This window comes from Stenella coeruleoalba (assembly GCF_951394435.1).
Source record: "Stenella coeruleoalba genome assembly, chromosome: 18".
Classification (NCBI taxonomy): Eukaryota; Metazoa; Chordata; class Mammalia; order Artiodactyla; family Delphinidae; genus Stenella; species Stenella coeruleoalba.
The window spans coordinates 3,883,559-3,906,500 of NC_137164.1; the positions used below are offsets into that span (position 1 = coordinate 3,883,559).

The 22,942-nt window shown below is 47.7% G+C and overlaps 1 protein-coding gene across 1 annotated transcript in view; it reads left to right on the plus strand.

The window, feature by feature from the left end:
• Positions 1-22,942, plus strand: part of ATP8A2 (ATPase phospholipid transporting 8A2) — a 438,273-nt gene that overhangs the window by 387,040 nt on the left and 28,291 nt on the right. The window contains exon 35 of the mRNA XM_079903371.1: positions 2,669-2,773. Coding sequence (XP_079759497.1) covers positions 2,669-2,773 — 105 coding nt within the window. The remainder of the gene's footprint in view (positions 1-2,668; positions 2,774-22,942) is intronic.

A 22,942-nucleotide genomic window follows, 5' to 3' on the forward strand; every position in this document is an offset into this window, starting at 1 on the left:
CTCCTGACGTGGGGTTGGGTGAGCAGTCCTGGACCCCTGGGAACCAGCTGTCCACAGGTAATGGGAGAGATCCAGTTTCCATGCCAGTGGCTAACGCTTAGAGCCTGGCCTTTGAAACCTATAAGTATTAGATTTTAGTCCATTCATACGCAGACTTTGACAGGGGAGGTCTTAGAATCATTTCTTTAAGTAAGGCCTTATTGGGTAAAGGTTCTTGAGAAAATGGTTTTATTCCATTTTATTTTTTTTTAATTAATTTATTATTTATCTTTGGCTGCGTTGGGTCTTCGTTGCTGCGTGTGGCTTTCTCTAGTTGCGGCGAGCGGGGGGCTGTTCTAAGTTGCGGTGCGCGGGCTTCTCACTGCGGTGGCCTCTCTTGTTGTGGAGCACGGGCTGTAGGCGCATGGGCTTCCGTAGTTGTGGTGCACGGGCTCAGTTGCTCCGCGGCATGTGGGATCTTCCCGGACCAGGGCTCGAACCCGTGTCCACCTCTGCGCCACCGGGGAAGCCCGAGAAAATGGTTTTAAATTGCTAGCGTCACCTGTATGTACAGCAGTGCTTCATGCAGAAGGACTAACTGTGTTCTCACACTGGTTAAGCTCCCAGGCTGGCTCACGGGAACTAGCCTAGTGGAAATATTGACACTGTAAAATTGGGTGGTATCCATCTTGGATATGGGTGCATTTTCATCCACTGGGAACGTGAACAACGCCCAGGAGCATCAGGATACTGAAATTATTTCCCTCTCAGGCAGTTTTGTGAATGAGTGGAAACCGGCAGCTCCAGCACAGTGGGTCAAGGCTCTCTTTGCTCTTGGCCCAGGCTGGACGTTTCCAGTGTGCTCTGCGCCCTGTGGTCCAGGCTTCCTGTTCCAAGCCTACTTCTTTGTGTCACCCTTCCCCCTAGCCCCCAGCCCAGAGGAGAACACTGGGGGCTGGTCTAGGGGTTAGTGAACCCTGCTTGCTCTGTGGGCAGGAGGGTGCAGGGCAAGGGAGGATGATGGAGTGAGGACAGTCCTGAAACAGTAAGCGAGAAAGCTCATTCTCTAGGACGAACCCGACATGCTCCACGGGACCCACGTATCTGGCGTGAACCCGTGGAGTGGGGCTGGCTGTTTACGCAGCTGGCTTTTATCCACACAGCCCCAGAAACCCGTGAGTTCAAAGGTAAAGTTTGGGCCCAGCGTATTCATTCATATTGAACGGTATCAACTGTCACATTCTTTTTGACTGTCTCCTTTCCAGCAAAAAGTTAAACGTTTTCTCATTTCTTGTTTCAATGAAAATGCCGCCATCTCCGCTTTGAACTGCAGTATTTTACACCCCGGAGTCTCAGGACATTGCTTGGTGTGGTTAAGGAATTATGTGTGAAAACCTGTGTGGTTCATTTCTCTTGTTTCCTCCGGGGAAATTAATGACTGACCATATACAGAGTCTCAGCCCCGATTCTCCCTCGGAGATGAACTTGGGGTGTCAGCAGATGACCGGGCGCTGTCTTCACAGACTTCCTTTCCTTGAAGGTGGAGGGCAGACGGCAGTACGTGTTTCCGTGGAACAGCTCACGTCTCCAGAGTGTTCCATCTCACTGTCCCACGTCCTTGAAGATGCGCTCAGTTTTGTTCTGATTCTGTCTCTGAGTCCGGCTACTTGGTGGGCTCCCCACATGCATTTGTACGGAAACGAACGAGCTTTTCAGAAGAAGGAACGCTGCCCTGGGCTGCTCCGTTAGGGCCCTCTTGCTTTTTATAGTTTTTCTTTTCCCATTTCTAACCTGTGTCTCCTTAAATGCCCTTTCTTCCCCTGTATAGTTTCCAACCAGCTGCTCTCTGTTTAAGCTCAATTTTAGGAAGACCTTTGCAATCGGACACTTATTGGAACATTGTTAAGGTATTTCTTAGTTTAATCAGGAAAGGGTGCAGGTAACTCTTCCTGCGGGTCAGGAAGCGGGGCCCGTCTGCAGTTTACACGGCTGGAAAGGCCAGACCGTTTTGTTACCCCATCCCTTGTTTCACGCCGCCGAGGCCTGCAGACATGGGCCCTGATGGTAAGTCTCTGCAAGGGAAGAAAGGAGATCTGTGTCCAGATATTTGTGTTGACCCAAATTTCAGGTCAAGGGTTCGGCACGATGACTGTGAACTCTGGCATCATAATTCCCAGTCCTGCTGCAACAGTGGCTCTTTTCACCCTAAAAGGAGAGAGAAGACTGTTACCCCACCCCTGCCCGCGCCCGCCCCCCCAGGCTCCTGATCTCACTGTCAGGGCACAGCCCGAGGGACCCACATGCATCCACTAGGGCGAGGATTAAAGCATCTTCTGGGTCTTTTGGTCCTGCAGTGAAAAGCTTTAGAGATTGACCCACGACTCTCCAGGTACCCCGGGCTTCTGTCTGGACGCAGGAGGCCTCAGCCAGCTCTGCAGTGACAGGCGATGCTCTTTAGGGGGGCAGCTTCTGACCCTCACGGCCCGAGTCTGTTCTGCAAGGACTTGGGGTGCTTCCCAGGTTGCGGAGGTGGAGCCCTTGCCATGCACGGGGACAGTGAATGTTCCATGTCCCCAGGCCTGGGCCCGGGTCAGCGGGCATGAGATGTGGCCCACGAAGGGAGCAGCTCATCTTCAAGGCTGTGTAAAGTTCACGTGTCATGTCCTTCTTGTCTCTTCCTGTGACACAGGGCCAAGCACACCTGCAAGAAAACACTTCTGGAGGAGGTGCAGGAGCTGGAAAGGAAGTCCAGAGTGATGGGAAGAGCGATGCTCCGGGACAGTAACGGAAAGAGGTGGGCAGCCCCGGGCCGATGCCCTGAGGATCCCCTCTCCTTTCTCCCGCCTTTCGTTCCCGGGTTTCCTTCCCGCTTCTTGGTGTGCAGCGTGAGATGGGCTGCGTGAGGTGTAGATCTCGCCCTCTCAGGGGCAACATGAAATCTGACTTTTGGGTCCCTGGGTCTGCCCCTGGGTGAGATGGGGGCTTATGTGGGGTCTGGACATGGGAAAACAACGCACGCATGGAAAATAGAAATAGTAGCGTTGTGATCTCAGGGGAAGTTCTGTGTTGGCAGCATTAGCAGAGTGTTTAAAAACCAGGCCTTTTGATACCAGGCCCAATTCTGACACTAAAGTGTATCTGCCCTGAAGGTTTGCTGGCTGAAGAATGCGTGTTACTCGTGTAGATTTGGTTACAGTTCATTTCGGGTATACCCGGGGTTTGTTTTGTTTTTAATGAATTTTTTTTTTGCTGCTGGGGCTGAGAAAGCATCACGTGACCTACTGGCTGGTCCAGGGACGCAAGGGCTCCCGACCCCCCTTCTTTCTCATAGAGCCTCAGCTTCCTCCCCCCACACCTAACTGCTGGGCACGTGAGTAGGTTTTGTTTAATCGCATATGTTAAAATGTTATCAGATTGCATTCGGTTAAAATTTACCGAAGAAAATTGACCTGGGCCCAAGGAGAATTTGCAGGGTAGTAAGGAGACTCTTGCTGCCTTAGGGACATGAATGTCTGGGAAATTATGAGCACAACTCTCCTCTCCGTGCTTAGAAGGAACCCTGTAGCCAACTGCTCAAGAAACAAAAGTCTAGAGGTTGAATACTTCTGTTGTATTTATGTTCTGTTTTGTTTCTGTTCTGTTGTACATCTTTCAAAGCAGTGAAAACAAAGCATTTTGTTTGTTCTATTTTGCTTTTAGGAAAGACAACCCAAACATTTTGAGAAGTATTTGGAATATTATCTCAAATGACTAGATATTTTAGGAAAGGGGTTGAAGAGTATGGAGTTGAAGTTGTGGCTTCTGTGTGTGCTTATGACTTAATTTTACTGAGTCCATTAGTATACACTGTATGGCAGCTGTGCTTGTTGTTGTGAGTAGTTATCTATCAACGGGACAGGGTCACCGCCTGAAGCTTGAAGTCAGGACTGGGGCGGGCGGGGCCAGGCTTTAAGGGGGTCTGTGTGTAACGGTTACACGGGCCACACAGGCTAAGGGTGAGCAGGGCTCTTCTCCCCATTAGACATCGGGAAGCCTTTCTCGATGACAGGATGGGCTTTGAGGACGGGCAGATGGTAACGGACAGAAAGGATGAGGGCGTGTTTGCGGCAGACGCCTGGGCAAAGGCTTGAGTCGGACGTGTGGAGGGAAGGACCGCGTGCGTCCACAGAGCTCAGAGCCCGCGTTTGAATTCTGGTCCTGATGACCCACACGGCCTTGGGTGAGAGATTTCCTATAACGAGACTGTCCTCATCTGTTCTAGAAGAAGGTGAATGGCCGGCTGGTGGGGGGCATGTTGTGTTAGGGTTTTAATGGAACAAGGCGTGTGACGGCACGTTGACCCGTGAAGACCAGCACAACGTCGGGGGCCGGGCTTCAGTCTGGAAGAAGGGTCGTGACGCTGAAGGGTGTCGTGGGCTGTCAGCCTTGAGACAGCTTGCGGTTGATTTAAAAAAATGTAATTTTTAAAAAATATTTATTTTTTTATTGAGGTGTCGTTGATTTACAACGTGTGTTAGTTTCAGGTGTACAGCAGAGTGATTCAGTTATACCTACGTGTGTATATATATATATACACACGTTCTTTTGCAGATTCAAAAAGAATGTAATGTCTAAATGCCCTTATCCTGTTCAAAATTCCCTTTTACATGTTCAGATGGATCAGAAGACAGCTAGAGTTTAAACGTGGTCTCCTGCCTTCTACGTTCTGGGATCTCTTCTGTGGGCGCTCTGTACACCTGCGACGGTGGTAGTCGATGGGAGTGTCTGTGAGCGGCTGGATGCAGGAGGTCCTCGAGGGGTCACGGCCTCCTTTCTCTCTGTCCCAGGATCTGGCCTCACTTTTGTGCTCCTAGGAAGATAGTTCAGGGGCCCCAGGCCTCCCACCATCCTCAGTGCCACCTCCCCGCACGCACGTCTGCCTTCTCCCTCCTAACGTCCCCCAGATCTCCTGGGTGGTCCATGTGCAGCCTGGGGAGGCAGCTGCTCTCTTTGGGAGAAGACTCTGCCCTCACAATCGTTCCTTCATCACCTGCTTGGATTCCTGAGCTGCTCCGGAGCTGCTGCGGGCTGGGGGAGGGGCGGCCAGCGCAGGAGCGCGGGCAGAGATTTCCGCAGCGCTGTCCTTCCTTCCGGAGATTCAGGCACTGACTCCCTCTTTGAGAGACCCTGAGTGTTCTGTCTCTTCTCTCAGCTCCCCGTGCCCGATTCCCCACCCCGTCAGATATTTGGGTTCATCCGTGCATCTCTCTCCCACTGTCAGTCTGGCACGTAGGGGAAGCTCTGTAAATATCTGTTGACTGAGCGGAAAACGCCAAAGTCCAGTGAAGAGAGGAAGGTGAACCTGCAGCATCCGTGCACCTGGTGCCCCGGGGCATTTGCTCCTGTTGAAAGTGGCCACAGAGGGATACAGGCCATCGCTTGGCCTCTAGTGACAGGGCCCTTCATCTCGTGGCTTGAGAGTAGAGCTCACGTGGAAGCACAGATGGGGAGGTGGTCCTATCTGTGCAGAGATGCACAGGCCTGGAGCTGGTCCTCCCAACTCCCACTGCCCCAGTACCTGGCATCCTGCCTCCCTGACCATCGCTGTTCCTCAGCTCAGCTCTGACGCCCTTCCCGAGGGCCCCTCGAGGACAGCCTGCCAAGTCTTAAAACCCCGATCCAGGTGGCTGGCAAATAGTCCGGCGTTTTCCTCAGGAACGTACTCACAAGAAATAGAACCAAAATCTTTATGCATGAATCCTAAAACCCCCTTGTGCCCAATGACCATTTTGAAATGGTAGCTGGAGATGCTTAAGTGTCCCTATGTGCCCTTCATTCATTCAGTAAAATACTGGAACATTGTAGTGATCTTATCTAAGCCCCCAAACTTTTACACGATTTTGATAACCCTTAAAATCTCACAAACCGGCTTCTGCCCTTTCTCATGAGTAAATCGGCTTCCAGTAACCTGTGTCATTTGGGCATAAATCAGCCTGTTCTCACGACTTAGAGAAAACAAGCTGATAATGAGACGGGGAATTCGATATCTAGAAAATATCATCAAGTAAGAAATACCAAGGGAATGAACAAAAATGGGTCTTTTTGATTTTTAGTTTGGTTTTTCCGGGTGGAACACTTTTCTTGCTGTGGAGTGTGTGTAGCTTAGAGATGCTAGAAACTTAGTGATATTTAGATCGTTGAGAATACCTTTCCCCAAACCATCTTCCCAGTGATCTTTCCCAAGAGACAGCCCTACTGTTCCGTCTGTGGAGCAGAGTCTGTCATGCACACCATCACTTTGTACCATCTGAAAAATGAGGAGGTAAGCGGAAGAATTCCTTGTTTCAATATTTGGTAATATTTTTTCCCTCTTTACTGCTTTTTTTTTGTTTTTAATTGAAGCACAGTTGATTTACAGCGTCGTGTTAATTTCTGCTGTACAGCAAAGTGGCTCAGTTATACATATACATCCATTCTTTTTTATATTTTCCATTATGGTCTCTCTCAGGATATTGACTATAGTTCCCTGTGCTATACAGTAGGACCTTGTTGTTCATCCCTCTTTATGCCCAACGTGTAGCTCATTCTTTTTTTTTTTTTTTTTTCCTGCTGGAAGAAAATCTACCGATGCTCACTTACTTTACAAACATAATTCACACAAATGCCTAAAATGTCATGTAAATGACAAACTAATTTTTTCCCCTTAAACTTCTTTTCTTCCTTGGTGTGTGGTAGGGGGTGTCCTGGTCTTTTAGGTGTTTCATCAAAGCGAGAAAAAAGGTTGAATGTATTTGATGGAAACACCTAGTTTCCCAGTTATGCTCAGTCTGGATAAACAGCAAGGAGACCCTTGTCTTGTTCTAGACCTTCCTTCTGCTCATCATCGTTGGTGGGAGGGGAGTGGGGTGGGCCCTGCGCTGATTTTCTCCAGTTTCAAGGTCAAGAGTTCTGGTTGCTGCCCCTGCCTTGGGCCAGCGAGGCAGTGGGATTCCCTTTTGCTTAAGTGCTTTCCCCGAGTACAGCTTATGCTGAGCCCTGGGCAAAGGAAGCCGTGCGGCTGGTCCTCCCCGGGCCGCGAGCCATCACTGCATCCCCCGTGTAGTTTTCTGTCCTTTGTGAACATTGATGCACAGGCTTCCTGCCCCCCGGCCTGAGCCAGCGCTCACGGGGAAATCTAGACGGCCACCCACCTCTCGGGAATTCCAGAGGAATCTGATCCGCTCCTCCGTCTGGGCCACGGCCCGTGTCCACCCAGCTTCCATTCCATCAAGGCTACTCCGCACAGCCAGGGTGCCGTCCTCACTGACGATCCGGGCCTCCTCATGGAGTGTTATCTGCCAACAACCAGAGTCAGAGCCTGAAACACATCAGCAAGATTTTCAGACAAAGGAAAGCTTGTCCACTCCCCCCGACCAGGCCGTACTCTCCCAGGCTCTTTTGAAACCAATTACATTAAAAAGAAAACACAGGGCTTCCCTGGTGGCTCAGTGGTTAAGAATCAGCCCGCCAATGCAGGGGACACAGGTTCGAGCCCTCGTCCGGGAAGAGGTCACATGCCGTGGAGCAACTAAGCCCATGCACCACAACTACTGAGCCCGCGAGCCACAACTACTGAGCCTGCGTGCCACAATCACTGGGGCCCGCGCGCCTTGAGCCCGTGCTCCGCAACAAGAGAAGCCACCGCAATGAGACGCCCTCGCACCACAATGAAGAGTAGCCCCTGCTCACCGCAACTAGAGAAGAGCCTGCACGCAGCAACGAAGACCCACCACAGCCAAAAATAAATAATTAAAAATAAATTAAAAAGAAAACACAAAAACTTCCCAATACATTTTGAGTGTGTACTCAACTAAAAAATATCCATTATGCTTTGGTCTTGGGGGCTTCCCTGGTGGCGCAGCGGTTGAGAGTCTGCCTGCCGATGCAGGGGACACGGGTTTGTGCCCCAGTCCGGGAGGATCCCACATGCCGCGGAGCGGCTGGGCCCGTGAGCCATGGACGCTGAGCCTGTGCGTCCGGAGCTTGTGCTCCGCAACGGGAGAGGCCACAGCAGTGAGAGGCCTGCGTACCGCAAAAAAAAAAAAAAAAAAAAAATCCATTACGCTTTGGTCTTTAAACAGAAATCCTTTGATGTTTAAAATACTGTTGGTATCACCATATCTCCAAGTCAAAATTGGTACAACTGCTGAGTCAAAGATGAGTATAAGCAAGGCTCAAAACAGGAGATACATTTCTCCAATATAAGCCTTATGTCATTTCAGGAAGAATACTTTTTTTCTCAAAGTATAGGGTGTGAGCTCTGTCTTCCTTTTGTTTCCCTCCCACCCCTTCTCCCACTTTTTTCCTCTAAAATACCTATTAGTCATTTTATTAGCTAAAAGTTTAGGAAACTACGGCATCAGTTTAGCGAACCTCTCCAGGCCAGGTGGCAAATGTCTGCCTCCAACACCTGCTTAAGATTTATTTCACTTCCAGCTGCATTTTTTCCATCGATGTGTCATGAAGCTGAGGACAGAGCAGAGACTGTAGAGACAGACCTGAATTGAGCTCCAAGCCCTGCCACTCACTGAGCTGTGTGACCTTGGCTGAGTTACTAACGTCTCTGAACTTTAGTTGTCTTATCCTCAATTTGATTTGAGGTTTAAATGAAATAATACATATTAAATCTGTAGCATATGTAGGCTTTCCGAAAGCGTTAACACCCCTCTGTCTCTAACTTAGAAGCAGAATCAATTCAGTTTCGCTGGCCCTTTGAACACACATGGTTTTCCCAGAGGACTTGGACAAAGGAGTCAGATCCCTGTCCTGGAGGGACCCAGACCTGAGGACAAATGCTTCCTCTCCAGACACACTGACACTGCCCCCTCGTTTCTGACTTCTCCCACTATCCTGACATCTGCCTGGGCTTCCCTTAGTACATTCATTTTTCAAGTTTTCTAAATTATTCAAATATTCAACATACATGAGAGTAGAGAGACTAGGACGACGAATTGCTGTGTACTCATTGCCCGGATTCAACACTTACCAAGATTTTGCCACAGTTGCTTCATCTAGCCCCTTTTTGCCCCTATTTTTTGGGGGGTGGGGTGGGCCATGCTCGTAGCTTGCAGGATGACCTTAGCTCCCCGACCAGCGATTGAACCCGGGCCCCCTGCCATGGCAGCTCAGAGCCCTAGTTAGCCACTGGACCACTGGGGAATTCCTCACCCCTATTTTTCCTTTGCAAATCCCAGACGTGACAGCATTTCACCCCTACATACTTCAACATGTAGCTCTAAGTATCTTACATCATAACATGTCTATAACTAATACATCTTATCCTTGCTTGTGTTGTGACATCGAAACACTGTAACTCCAGGGCCTGTTATCACATCTAATAATTAACCATCGTTCCTCTGTATCGACTGATACTCAGTCCGTAAAGGGACCTTCTGGATCATCTCAGCCCTGTCTTTTTAGGGTTTCATTAGATTTGTTTTAGGATCTAGGCGAGGTCCACACGTAATGTTCTGGGCTGTGTTTCTAAGTCTTTTAATCTCTGGAAGTGCCCCCTTGCTTGTTTTTAATGCCATGGGCTTAACAGAATTAGATTTTTCTCATCATCACCGTGGGCAGCGAATGACAGTCTCCTCCTGTGCAGAGGGGGGAGCTTGGCCTTTGGGAGGTGGACTCACCTGCCCAGGTGGCCCAACTAAACAGGGGCTGGACCCCATCTCTGAAGTCCAGGCCTCTTTCCAAGAAGCCAGGATACTGACAATCACCCAGGTGTTTCCATTTCCAATCTGACCTACGTTAGAGTCCCCGGAAAGCAGTGGAGCCCTGGAGGCCAGGAGGGGTGCCCGCCCGGGGGCGGGAGCCCCATCAGAGGCTGCAGACCGGGGCCTGCCGTTGGCCAGCCTGATGGGGTCTTGAGCAGAGCTCTGCAGGAGCCAGAGAGTCGTGGTGCTGGTGGCTTTAGGGCCCTAAATGTAGAAAGAACATGGAACAGACTTGTTGAGAAAGTGATTTCCAGCCAGCCTCACCTTACTGGGGACCAGCGTATCTATAAAAAAAACCTGAGTGTGCTTAATCTCGCGTGGGGAAGAACCTTGGGCAAGGCCTAAGTCCGGCAAATATTTTAGTTTAGAGACCAAGGAGCCTCCTCAGGAAAACCACCACCTGGGGAGTCAGCAACACTCCCAGGCGAGACCAGGGAAATCTCAGGACAGGTGAGGAAATGCATTCGTGGGACAAAGAGAGTGAAATGACAGGAGGGCTGATGGGATTGCCCAAGTGAGGATTTCTGGGGACTGTCTGCATCCTGGGCACAGGAAGGAAAGGATGAGGGAATAAACTCTTAAGGAGGCGAGAGGCCTAATTAGCATTTGATTAATGAACACCTAAGCTGCCGCATCGACTAAAAATAATCGGCTGTTATTTTACAGGTGTTCTATCCTGAGGGCCTTTTTGTGGTTGTTAGGGCCTGGTGTTTAATAATTAAAACAACTTTTCTGAATACCATGTGTCATTTGTTTTGAAACAAGAAAAGGATTTCTCATCCACCTTTGAGTGGTGTGTTAGCTGTTCTAGAATCTGCCCAGAGCCCGGCCACTGCCCACGGCTTGATGAACGATGACAGCCTCTTTACAGGACGCCTGGAGAGGGCCGGGAAGGAACTCTGTTTCCTTGCAGTGTAGGGAGGTGACAGGTTCAGCGTTGGTCGGTGGTTTGCTGGCAACAGTCCTCATCCTATTTCTCGGATGACTTGAATACATTTATTTTTTGGATTATGACTTAAGTTAGCTCAGTGTCAACTTTCTCTGCCAAAAGTTGGCAGATAAAGTCATTTTTACATGAAGTTAATGTCAGTAAGTAACTAGCGCTGATGGCTCACTGCGTCCCTTTTAAACTAACATGAAATATTTTAATCCTTTTTTTTTGAAAGTTGATTTTATTTAAGCTATTTGATCAACAATAGAAACAATCAGAGGTAGACTTGAAATTTTTGTTTTTGTTGTATAGGTCATATAATTTGAATAGTGGTGTTTTACATTCCAAGCAGGGATTACTTCTTTGGGAAATTCTTAGAAGATCTTGGCTAATTGCTTTTCTTTCATCATCGGTGAGTTGTTTGTCCCCCCTGTCTTCGCTACAGCTGGGAGGGGAGCAAAACATCCCAGCTGGCCCAAAATGGGGGACCAGGAACTCCTGCTTTGAAACTGAGTCACAATGAGATAACTTCCAGGACGAACCAGATCCTCTGGTCTGTTTCATTCCTCAGTTTGGGGAGGCCGAGGAAAGAAGTGTAGACTTTGCGACACTCTGAAAGTACGGGTACAGAGTGCTTTCTGGAGTGCGTGCACGACAGTTACTGATTCCCCTGGTCGTGCTGGACTGTCGGAGGGAAGGAGAAGTGGAGACGTGCTGCCGCACATTTTGCATTCACGGTCGATGTCTGCTTCTGCCCCGACACTTACTCTGAACACATCGCCTGGGTCCCAGGTGTGGTCGGTGGTGTCAGGTGAGGTGGCCCCCATCTCTGTAGCTGGCTGGCACTTGGAAGGCCAGTCTAGGCCCATGTGGTCACAGGTGAATATGACATCATTGGCCTTGTGGTTGAGAAGAACTTGGAGAACATGTAAAAGTTACAGCTAGGAGATGGTCACCGTAGCGGGCATCACTGCATTTAGCGATAGATTTATTTGTGTCTCATGATAGTAAATTCTTCCCTGGGCCAGGACACAGGACACAGGAATGACTGCTCACCATGTGGCCTCGGTTTTCAGCCACTCAGGGAGCCCAGCAAAGCCTTCCTAACAAGGCAGTGGAAAAAGGGATGTTCAGGGTTTATTCTCTCTCTAGTAACTAGGATCGGTTCAGGGCGAGGTCGGTGGTGGTAACTGGGAGTTCACACTTGCAACTGAGTCACCACGTTGGCTTCATAGCGAATAGAACCAGTGATGTCTTAATCGGGGCCGCGTCGGAAGCGAGGGCGGGCCAGGCCAGGGCGCAGCTCGGAGCAAGAGAGACAGTTTCCCACTGTGCCGGGTCTCACGTGGTCCCGTGAAGGTAACAGACGCAACACGTGAACGAACAGGAGAAAATGAGGAAAGTGAGGCAGAGCTCTGTCCTGGGGCATGACTGGCCGGGCTGGAGTGGGCAGGAAAGCCTCCCAGGATGACACTTACCGAGACCCAAATAAGAACAGTACACACGGCCACCCAGATGGAGATCTGGGGAAGGAGCCCTGCTGGCTGCAGACAGGTCTGGTGGGAAGGCCAAGGGGGCCCGCCTGGTCTGGCCCGTGCCTCCGAGGTGCGGGCAGAGTCTTCTAGGCGGCGGCAGGGCCCACGTCACTCGGTCCCTCGGGGGTCTGTGAGCCAGCCCAGGGGACTAGGGTTTCAGCCGCCAGAGCCATGGGAAGGGTATAAGCAAGGAGAACGCAGGACCCGGTTTTCTTGAACACGTGATTCCCGTGATGTTTTAAAGCCATGGAATCCCATACCTAAACTAAAAAGTTAAGTATATCTTCTTTGGAGAAATGTCTCTAGGTCTTCTGCCCATTTTTGGATTGGGTTGTTTGTTTTTTTGATATTGAGCTGCATGAGCTGCTTGTAAATTTTGGAGATTAATCCTTTGTCGGTTGCTTCATTTGCAAATATTTTCTCCCATTCTGAGGGTTGTCTTTTCGTCTTGTTTATCGTTTCCTTTGCTGTGCAAAAGCTTTTCAGTTTCATTAGGTCCCATTTGTTTATTTTTGTGTTTATTTCCATTTCTCTAGGAGGTGGGTCAAAAAGGGTCTTGCTGTGATTTATGTCATAGAGTGTTCTGCCTGTGTTTTCCTCTAAGAGTTTGATAGTGTCTGGCCTTACATTTAGGTCTTTAATCCATTTTGAGTTTATAGATTGCCAACAAACACATGAAAGAATGCTCAACATCATTAATCATTAGAGAAATGCAAATCAAAACTACAATGAGATATCATCTCACACCGGTCAGAATGGCCATCATCAAAAAATCTACAAACAATAAATGCTGGAGAGGGTGTGGAGAAAAGGGAACCCTCTTGCACTGTTGGTGGGAATGCAAATTGATACAGCCACTATGGAGAACAGTATGGAGGTTCCTTAAAAAACTAAAAATAGAATTACCATACGACCCAGCAATCCCACTACTGGGCATATACCCTGAGAAAACCATAATTCAAAGAGTCATGTACCAAAATGTTCACTGCAGCTCTATTTACAATAGCCCGGACATGGAAGCAACTGAAGTGTCCATCAACAGATGAATGGATAAAGAAGATGTGGCATATATATGCAATGGAATATTACTCAGCCATAAAAAGAAACGAAATTGAGTTATTTGTAGTGAGTCTCTCATACAGAGTGAAGTAAGTCAGAAAGAGAAAAACAAATACCGTATGCTAACACATATATATGGAATCTAAGGAAAAAAAAAAAAGGTCATGAAGAACCTGGGGTAAGATGGAAATAAAGACACAGACCTACTAGAGAATGGACTTGAGGATATGGGGAGGGAGAAGGGTAAGCTGTGACGAAGTGAGAGAGAGGCATGGACATATATACACTACCAAATGTAAAATAGCTAGCTAGTGGGAAGCAGCCGCATAGCACAGGGAGATCAGCTCGGTGCTTTGTGACCACCTAGAGGGGTGGGATAGGGAGGGTGGGTGGGAGGGAGACGCAAGAGGGAAGAGATATGGGAACATATGTATATGTATAACTGATTCACTTTGTTATAAAGCAGAAAGTAACACACCATTGTAAAGCAATTATACTCCAATAAAGATGTTAAAAAAATAAAAGTTAAGCAAAATACCGAAATATAAAACGGAAGATATTTATTAGTACGAATTTATTATAAAAATTCAAATTAACACATGTATTTGTTTTAAAGTCAGTCGGTGGTGACACTCAGATGATTTTCAAAATGACAAAAATCTGAAATTAATATCCTAGGGAGGACAGATGTCTTATCTCTATATCCAATTTTTCTCTACTTTCTTTTGGGTTGTACCTAGAAAAGCCTCGATGTACAGAACTTAGTTGCCAAGTTTAAGGGTTTCACAGTTCACCTTGTAACCTCAGACAGTTTTTCTTTTTTTTCTTGATTATATTTCATATAATGATGATTCATTTGCTTAAATTAATATATAAAATAAGATTAATATATATTAAACAATTACATAATTTTATAATTATTAAATAATATATAAATATAAAGAACACATAACATATAAATAATATAAATTCGCTTAAATTTCTTATCAAAAATGTACAAGTCATATAAAGAAGCAACCAACAGTTTCCGTAAGCACTAAACTCTCTGAAATACATCCTGAATAACTGATTGCTCTTGTTGCAGAATTGACTGCAGACAGGAACAGGGTCAAGCAAAGCACTCAGTTGAATAGGCTCGTTGTCACTATTATTTTACATGAATGGACACATAGAATGCTTTCTTTAAAATAGCGATATATAGTTACAACCTTTCTAGTAAGTGACCGATTTGTAAGATCAACTGTAAGAACCTTTAGGACTTCCCTGGTGGCGCAGTGGTTAAGAATCCACCTGCCAATGCAGGGGACATGGGTTCAAGTCCTGGTCGGGGAAGATCCCACATGCCGCAGAGCAACTAAGCGTGTGCACCACAACCACTGAGCCTGCGCTCTAGAGCCCGCAAGCCACAGCTACTGAAGCCCGCGTGCCTAGAGCCCGTGCTTCGCAACAAGAGAAGCCACCGCAGTGAGAAGCCCACGCACTGCAACGAAGAGTAGCCCCCGCTCGCCGCTACTAGAGAAAGCCCGCATGCAGCAGTGAAGACCCAACGCGGCCAAAAATAAAGAAATATAAATAAATAAATTTTAAAAAAGAACCTTTAATGTGAGAACTTTTGGGAAGCAAGTTAACTTGAAACATTTGTGGTTTCTGATATATTAAGATTTAATATGAGGCTTCCCTGGTGGCGCAGTGGTTGAGAATCTGCCTGCCAATGCAGGGGACACAGGTTTAAGTCCTGGTCCGGGAAGATCCCACATGCCGCGGAGCAACTGAGCCCGTGTGCCACAACTACTGAGCCTGTGCTCTAGAGCCCATGCACCACAACTACTGAGCCCATGTGCCACAACTACTGAAGCCTGCGTGCCTAGAGCCCGTGCTCTGCAACAAGAGAAGCCACCGCAGTGAGAAGCCCGCGCACCGCGACAGAGAGTAGCCCCCACTCGCCACAGCTAGAGAAAGCCTGCATGCAGCAAGGAAGACCCAGCGCAGCCAAAATTAAATAAATAAAATAATAAATAAATAAAAATGATTTAATATGGATTATAGGAAATATTTATACGTGCTTATTTTAGTTAAATATTTTTAAAATATTTAAGGTATAGGGACTGTAATTAGACTATGGTTTGAAAAAATAGTAAACAGTAACCTTATAAGCATATATTATCCTTGTATTTCAATTCAGTCACCAAATCCAGACGCACATATTCTGCAAAAAACTTAAAGTGTTTATAAGAATATACGCTTTAGAGAGAGTAAAACACAATTATTTCAATATTACTTATACATCTAATGTAGTAATAGAAAATGAATAACTTGAAGTTTTGGTATTTAAATTAAAAAGTAACATTTAGGCAAGAGTTTTACATGCACTCGTTTAATTTACTGACAAATATAACTTTTCATTACTAATGAAATTTTAAAAATACAAATTCTATATATTTCTTTTTGCCAGTTCATCAGAAATAGTCATGAATTTTAGGTATTCAAGGTATTTCTCGAATGATAGTTGTTTTGTTCATTAAGGCATTGATCATTCACCCAGACCTTTTGTCTTCCTGGCTCTGTGTTACCTATTCAGAAAGCATTTGCTTTTTTAAAAAGCACACAGGACAGGAACTTGCTGGAAGCACTTTTGTCATGTGCAACTCTGGGCTCCAGTCCAGGTACATTTTTCGCCATCGCAAACATGTAGGACACAGGAGACCAAGCCCTCTGCCTGTTCCATCCAGGCAGCATCTTTCAGTCTTTCTTGCAGCAGATGAAAGATGCTAAAAGCACTCGATAGCAGAGATGTCTGGCTGGGCTGTGCAGGCCCGGCGGCCACCATGCTGCATTCTTTGACCGACATCACAGATATTCTTTGTCCTGGAGCTTTTGAGACCCAGCGACTTTCTAAAGTAAAATCCAAGCGAGCCTCTTATTTGATAACCCAGGGAAATGCTGCAGCTACATTTCACTCCGTCTGGCCTCTGCTTCTTGCATCTATAAATCGTGCTGGCCAATGGCTGAGGACCACGTGTCTGCAGTCCTTCAAGGTTTTTTGCTTCAGCTTCTTCAGTGTTGGGCAATGAAAACACCCTCTCGTCCTCAGAAACAGTTGATTTGTATCTATGCCGTTTTGTAAAGAATGTCTACGGGCAAAGTGCGCCATCTGATTCCAGATAAAGAACTGTCTTGAGCATCTTGAGGAAATTCGCCTGCTCAGCCCAGCAGACGTCCTCCTTTCCTCCTTTCTTCTTTGATCCGTACAGGCGACTTTTTCTCCTTTTCCCTTTTTATGTAATATTCTCAAAGGACGAAACCACGTCATTCCATCCGCTTTACTTCATAGCTGTGCCACTGCTGTGTTCCCTGCCTTTGTTTCTTTCTTGAACGCGGCAGCTTCTACTCTGCAGAGGTCTCCTGGTTTCTGAGTTTTGTTCGTTTATAGCCCTGCTGGAGCGTGCCCAGCCTATGACGTCAGTAGACATAGCATGTGGGCTTGGAGATGCACCTGCCGTTGATCCCTTTGGACATTCTGTGCTGCTTTCGTGTTCGTGTCAGCAGCAAATACTTTCACATACCTAACGACAGATTGATATACATATTAGGTACACACACATACACACGTATACTCAGCCGGCATTTCTCATCTACCTCTACCATTTACAAGAACAACAAAAGATCGTCGATTTCTATTTTTTTATTGAAGAAGTATAGTTGATTTATAATATTAGTTTCAGGTGTACAACAGAGTGATTCAGTATTTTTATAGACTCTCCTCCATTTAAAGTTATTACAAGATAATGGCTATAATTCCCTGTGCTGTACAGTATATCCTTGTTGCTTATTTATTTTATACATAGTAGTTTGTGTCTCTTAATCCCCTACCCCTATCTCGCCCCTCCCCCCCCTCCCCACCGGGAGCCACTAGATTGTCTTCTGTATCTATGAGTCTGTTTCTGTTTTGCTGTATACATTCATGTGTATTATTTTTTAGATTCCACATATAAGTGATATCATACAGTATCTGTCTTTCTCTGACTCATTTCACTAAGCATAATATTCTCTAGGTCCGTGCATGTTGCTTCAGATGACACAATTTCATTCTTTTTATGGCTGAGTAGTATTTCATTGTGTGTGTGTGTGTGTGTGTGTGTGTGTGTGTGTGTGTGTGGACATCACATCTTCTTAATCCACTCATCTGTTGGTGGGTACTTAGGTTGCTTCCATATCTTAGCTATTGTAAATAATGCTTCTATGAACATTGGGGTGCATTTATCTTTTCTAATTAGTCTTTTCATTTCCTTTGGATATATACCCAATAGTGGGATTGCTGGGTCGTATGGTAGTTCTATTTTTAATTTTTTCAGGAACCTTCATACTGTTCTCCATAGTGGCTGCACCAAGTTACATTCCCACCGACAGTGCACGAGTGTCCCCTTTTCTCCACACCCTCACCAGCACTTGTTACTTATTGTCCTTTTGATGAATGACTGTCATCCTAACAGGGGTGAGGTGATAGCTCACTGTGGTTTTGATTTGCATTTCCCCGATGATTACAGTGTTGAGCATTTTTTCCTGTGTCTGTTGGCCATCTGCATACCTTCTTTGGAAAAATGTCTGTTCAGGTCTTCTGCCCATTTTGTAATTGGGTTCTTTGTTGTTTGATATTGAGTTGTGTGTGCTGTTTATATATTTTGGATATTCACTCCTTATCATTCATATCATTTGCAAATATTTTCTCCCACTCAGTAGGTTGTCTTTTCATTTTGTCGATGGTTTCCTTTGCTGTGCAACAGAACATCTATTTTCTACCATTTATAGGAACAACAAAAGAAAATGAAGTAACAGCAGAAAAACCAACCCTAGAGTTTACAGTGAAGTTTATAATTTGTTCTCGCAAAAGTTTGGGTCAACCGTCTGTGAGCAGTGCAGGTACATAATACTCCCTTAATTTTTTTTCTTCTATAAACCATTACCATTTATGTGCAAACTCTTACAAACGTTTTGCACAAAACATCTGCTGAGCAAGTAGTATCCTGATATTTTTCAGAGGCCTGTGAGTGGGCATATGTCCTGTTGTTCAAGATCACATTATCAAAAGGGGTTTCTCTGATGGAACCTTGGTGCGATTTCCTCCTAATCTCCAGGGCTCGGCTTGGATAAAAGTAGAGCTTCTGAGAGTTTTCCCCACAGGGTTGCTCATGTGTTTGCTCACCCGGAGACGCCTTCATGGTGATACTAATCCAGGCAAGAGCGTATACTGAGTCCTTGCATTTTGCCAGAGATCATCCTGGACAGTTGAAAAATAGAAAGTGTAATGGAATGATGGCAGATGAGTAGCCGGAGAACGGGAATACAGAGGAGAAGTGTTTTAACACAGTGATGGCGAGACTGCCAGGAGATGCAGTGCAAACTAAAATTTGTTACCAGGGGGTGAAGCGGGGCAAGGGGATTCTGGCTGCAGGGAAACGACTCAATAGATGTAACGCGTTATCCGGGCACAGTGAAAAGTTCAGTACGAAGGGCTGAGAGCCCCGCATGGTGGTGAGAAGTTAGGTTGGATCGGTAGGTAAGGGCCAAATCACATGACCTGTGATGCGGCCACAGGGAGCCATCGAAGGCCTCGCTTACCAGAAACAGCTGTAGACTGAGATCCTGTGAGTCAGAGACTCCTGACCTTCCTTCATCCGGGCCTGTGCAGTGTGTTCGTGCAGACACAAAGTTTATATGTCCCCAGGATTCCTCCCCTAAGCAGGGCTGTCCTGGGACATGCACATTTCACCCCCGAGTGTTTGAAGGTCACCCCTCAACCCCACCCTAGAACAACTTCCGATACACGAAGGTTTTCTTATAGTGGCCTCACACCACTTTTGAGGAGAAAAGAAGATCGTAGGTTAGTAACGACCTTGCAGAGTAGCGCTAAGCAGCTTCCCGTGCAGACTCACAGTGCTGCCCTCTGGGCTGACGGTGAACTGCCCTCCAGCCCTGGGGGGTTCATGGCACGCTCTTGTGGGGAACGTGGTCCCCTCAGGCAAGACCTAATGCGTCTATTCAGCGAGTAGAGATAATATATGCTGCTTACAGGAACGGAGAGGGTGATAAAACCCAGATTACTATTACAGATTACGTCCGAAAGTGTGCTTTAAAAAATAACCGCTAGGTGTACATCACAAGGTCAAGAATGAAAGGCCAAGTTCCATCTCTCTGTCACCCCTGTCCCTTCAGTTCACGCTCCCTGCTGTCTCCTGAGCAGACACTCTTGCTTCCTTAAATCTGTCCTTGGGCCAGTGGTTCTTAGCTATTTTGGAACAAGAGCTCTCAATGTCAGTAGAGCTGCTTCACTTGCAGACAACAGAGGCCCCGTCAGGATGGGCAAAGTCCCTGACTCGCCTCACGTGCCGTCCTGCTGCAGGGCAGCCCTGGGTGGTAGATCCCTAGCCAGGAATGTCGTCAAGGACCTGGTTTCTTTCCATCCTTTTGATACCGGCCAGGGTTCCTGGCCTTCCCCAATCGACAGAAATTGATCAGAGTCCAGACAAGAAATTCAGACAGGGCTTTACGGGGGGCCCCTGCTGCAGCCGTGGGGGCAGGGAGCGAGAATAAGCACAGGTGCCCTTGCTCACTCCCCGAGGGAGGGGCGAACTTGTTCCTTATATGGAGAGAAGGTAGGGGTGTGTCCAGGGGGTCGGGCTGGAGGCGTGGCTTAGGTGGTCTGCCCGCCCCTTTGGTGGTGTTGAGTGCAGGGGGCACGCGCAGCACCCTGCTTTTGCACTCGGCTTTTCAGGATTGACAGTTGGGATTTTTGGTCTTTTTGTATCTTGTTGTCCTTAATTTGCCCCGACTGCTCATGCATGCAGTTATTTTTAGTCCCATATGGTTTCTTCGTATTTTGTTGCTCAGAGAGGTGTGTCCAGGTGCAAACACGGCAGCCAGGGGTCCCAGGTCCCAGCCTGTCTCAGTTTCACTTTGCACCAACGCTTTATACTCACTCTGCCCTGAACCCTGTCGTGACCCCATGTGCAACTTTGTTCTCAACCAATGGGGAACGGAGAGCTTTTTCCAGAAAACCAGTTAACAAGCTCCTCTTTTCCTTGATGGGACCATCCTGAGCCAGTCCTACATTCAGGAAAATTCTGTGGTGGACGGTGGCTAGTCCTGGACCAGCAGGATCCATCCGTGTGGGAAGCTGGGGTGTCTCTCAGTGGGGGAGGGAAGAAATGGGTGTCGGGCTAACAATGGCACATCTCCTTCAGGCCTCTGATAATCTGATGGAAGCCACGCCCCGTCCCCCTGCCTGTCGGTTCTGCATTAGATTTTTAGGGGATTCAACAACCCCCTGAAGGCTGTTATTCTTTTTTTTAATTTTTATTTTATACTGGAGTACAGTTTATTTACAATGTTGTGTTAGTTTCAGGTGTACAACAAAGTGATCCAGTTATACGTGTACATGTATGTATTCTTTTTCAGATTCTTTTCCCATTTAGAGTATTGAGTAAAGCTCCCTGTGCTCTACAGGAGGTCCTTGTTGGTTATCTATTTTATATATAGTAGTGTGTATCTGTTAATCCCAGACTCCTCATTTATCCCTCCCCCCAACCCTTCCCCTTTGGTAACCGTAAGTTTGTTTTCTGTGTCTGTGGATCTGCTTCCGTTTTGTGAATACGTTCATTTGTGTCCGTGTTTTAGATTCCACATATAAGTGATGTGATATATATCGTATTTGTCTTTCTCGTTCTGACTTATTTCACTGAGTATGATCATCTCTAGGCCCATCCATGTTGCTGCAAATAGCGTTTCATTTTGTATGGCTGAGTAATATTCCACTGTATATATATGAACCACATCTTTGTCCATTCATCTGTCAATGGGTGTTATTCCTTATCTTAGAAAAATAGCATCGCTTCCCAGAGGCAGAGATGCACATACCCTGAGATGTCAGCATTCTCCTGTATGGTGTATTCACTCAGGAAGTACAGGGATCAAACCCTGGAGATAGATCATGGTTTTTAGTTGCTATTTCATAATCTTTATGGATGACCCAAAGAGAGTCCAGGTAATGATATATGAAGAATTAATTTCAAACTTTCGATGCATTCTTTAAAAACTTCATACTCCAAAGGGGTTTTCTTCCCATTGGGAAAGAAAAGGGAAACATGTTTCCCTCTCCCACACCCCGTGTACTTTTCTTCTTCACCACAGCTTTCACATGCTGTCCCCACATCAGTTGCCATGAATCTTCCCACAGACTGCTGGGTACCGAGACTACGGTAATCCAGCCAGACCTGTCAGGACAGCCGCACCTTGTGGGATCCAGGTGAATCTTTTCAGTGAGGGCTCTTCTTCAAAATGGAAAGCGTGAGTCAGTGATGATGGAGATAGTCATCTTTTTTTTTTTTTTTGTGGTACGCGGGCCTCTCACCGTTGTGGCCTCTCCCGTTGCGGAGCACAGGCTCCGGATGCGCAGGCTCAGCGGCCATGGCTCACGGGCCCAGCCGCTCCGCGGCATGTGGGATCTTCCCGGACGGGGGCATGAACCCACGTCCCCTGCATCAGCAGGTGGACTCTCAACCACTGTGCCACCAGGGAAGCCCAATCATCTTATTTTGAAAGCTATGGTTTGCCAGAAATCCCGGCTAGACTTAGCACCTCTCCTAGCTGGAGGAAGACAGGGCCTCACAGGGGGTGCCCTTTGGTGCCACCTATCCGTGTGCTTATTGGTTTCCAGAAAACCCTGCTTTAAAAGTAGTGAATGAAGGCCCGGCGACACGTGTGTGGGGCTGCCTCGACCCCGTCTGCACCGTGAAGACACTTTTCAAAGATGAGGCCCAGAGTGGCCTTGAGGCTTTGCCTGGTCGCACCTGGGCCACCCGCCAGGTGGAGGTGGAGCCACGCCTCCTGTCGCCTGGGCCCCCATCTGGACAGCCTTCAGATGGCACAAGAGAGCTGCAGGTGAAGTTGCCCTTTCCGTTTACCTTAACACTCAACAGCCGACCCCCAAATAGGAGGCCCTGTGCCTCCTACTAGCTCCTGCCTGTGCCACGTGGTTATTCTTTATCTTAGTCCCTGCAGGCGTGGCCTCAGCTGAGCACGACCGCACACGTGCCGTCTTCTCGCGGCTGAGTTGAGCCCACTGTTTACAGCCACCTTCTGCGGAGGAGGACGGGGTTCAGTGTTTTCTGGGTGATGCACACGTGTTTCAAGAGGCTTTAGGTATTTAGCCCAGCTGCTTGGCCACAGGAAACAAAGTTGCAGGTACCCAGAGGGGATTCTGGAAAATGCAGTGTCAGCTCCAACTCCAGAACAGCTCCGCCGGGTAGTGGAGACCTGTCCCCCGGTAGTGAGTGAGGGGGGCCCAGCCGAGACCCGGAGCGGGGCCGGCAGCCTCAGCCCGCGGGCCGGCCCGTCCCTGCAGGTCACACGGCTCGGATGCCACCTGTGCCCCGAGCGTGGAGATGCTGGGCTCCAGCACCTGCGCAGGGCTGGGGACAGATCGGGGCTCACCCCGCGCTCACCCCGTCCCCAGTCGCTGCAGCCCTGCACTGCGTCCCACGTGGAACACAGTCATCCGAAAGGGGGCGCAGCTCGTGGCTCTTCCTGAGTCTCCCCAGGACTTGTTGCCACTGTCCCCTCCTCCATGGGGGTACGGTGAAGGAGGACTCAAGGAGATTCTCTCACGTGCCGGTGGTGGCCCAGCTGGAGTCCGGGGGACTCAGGAC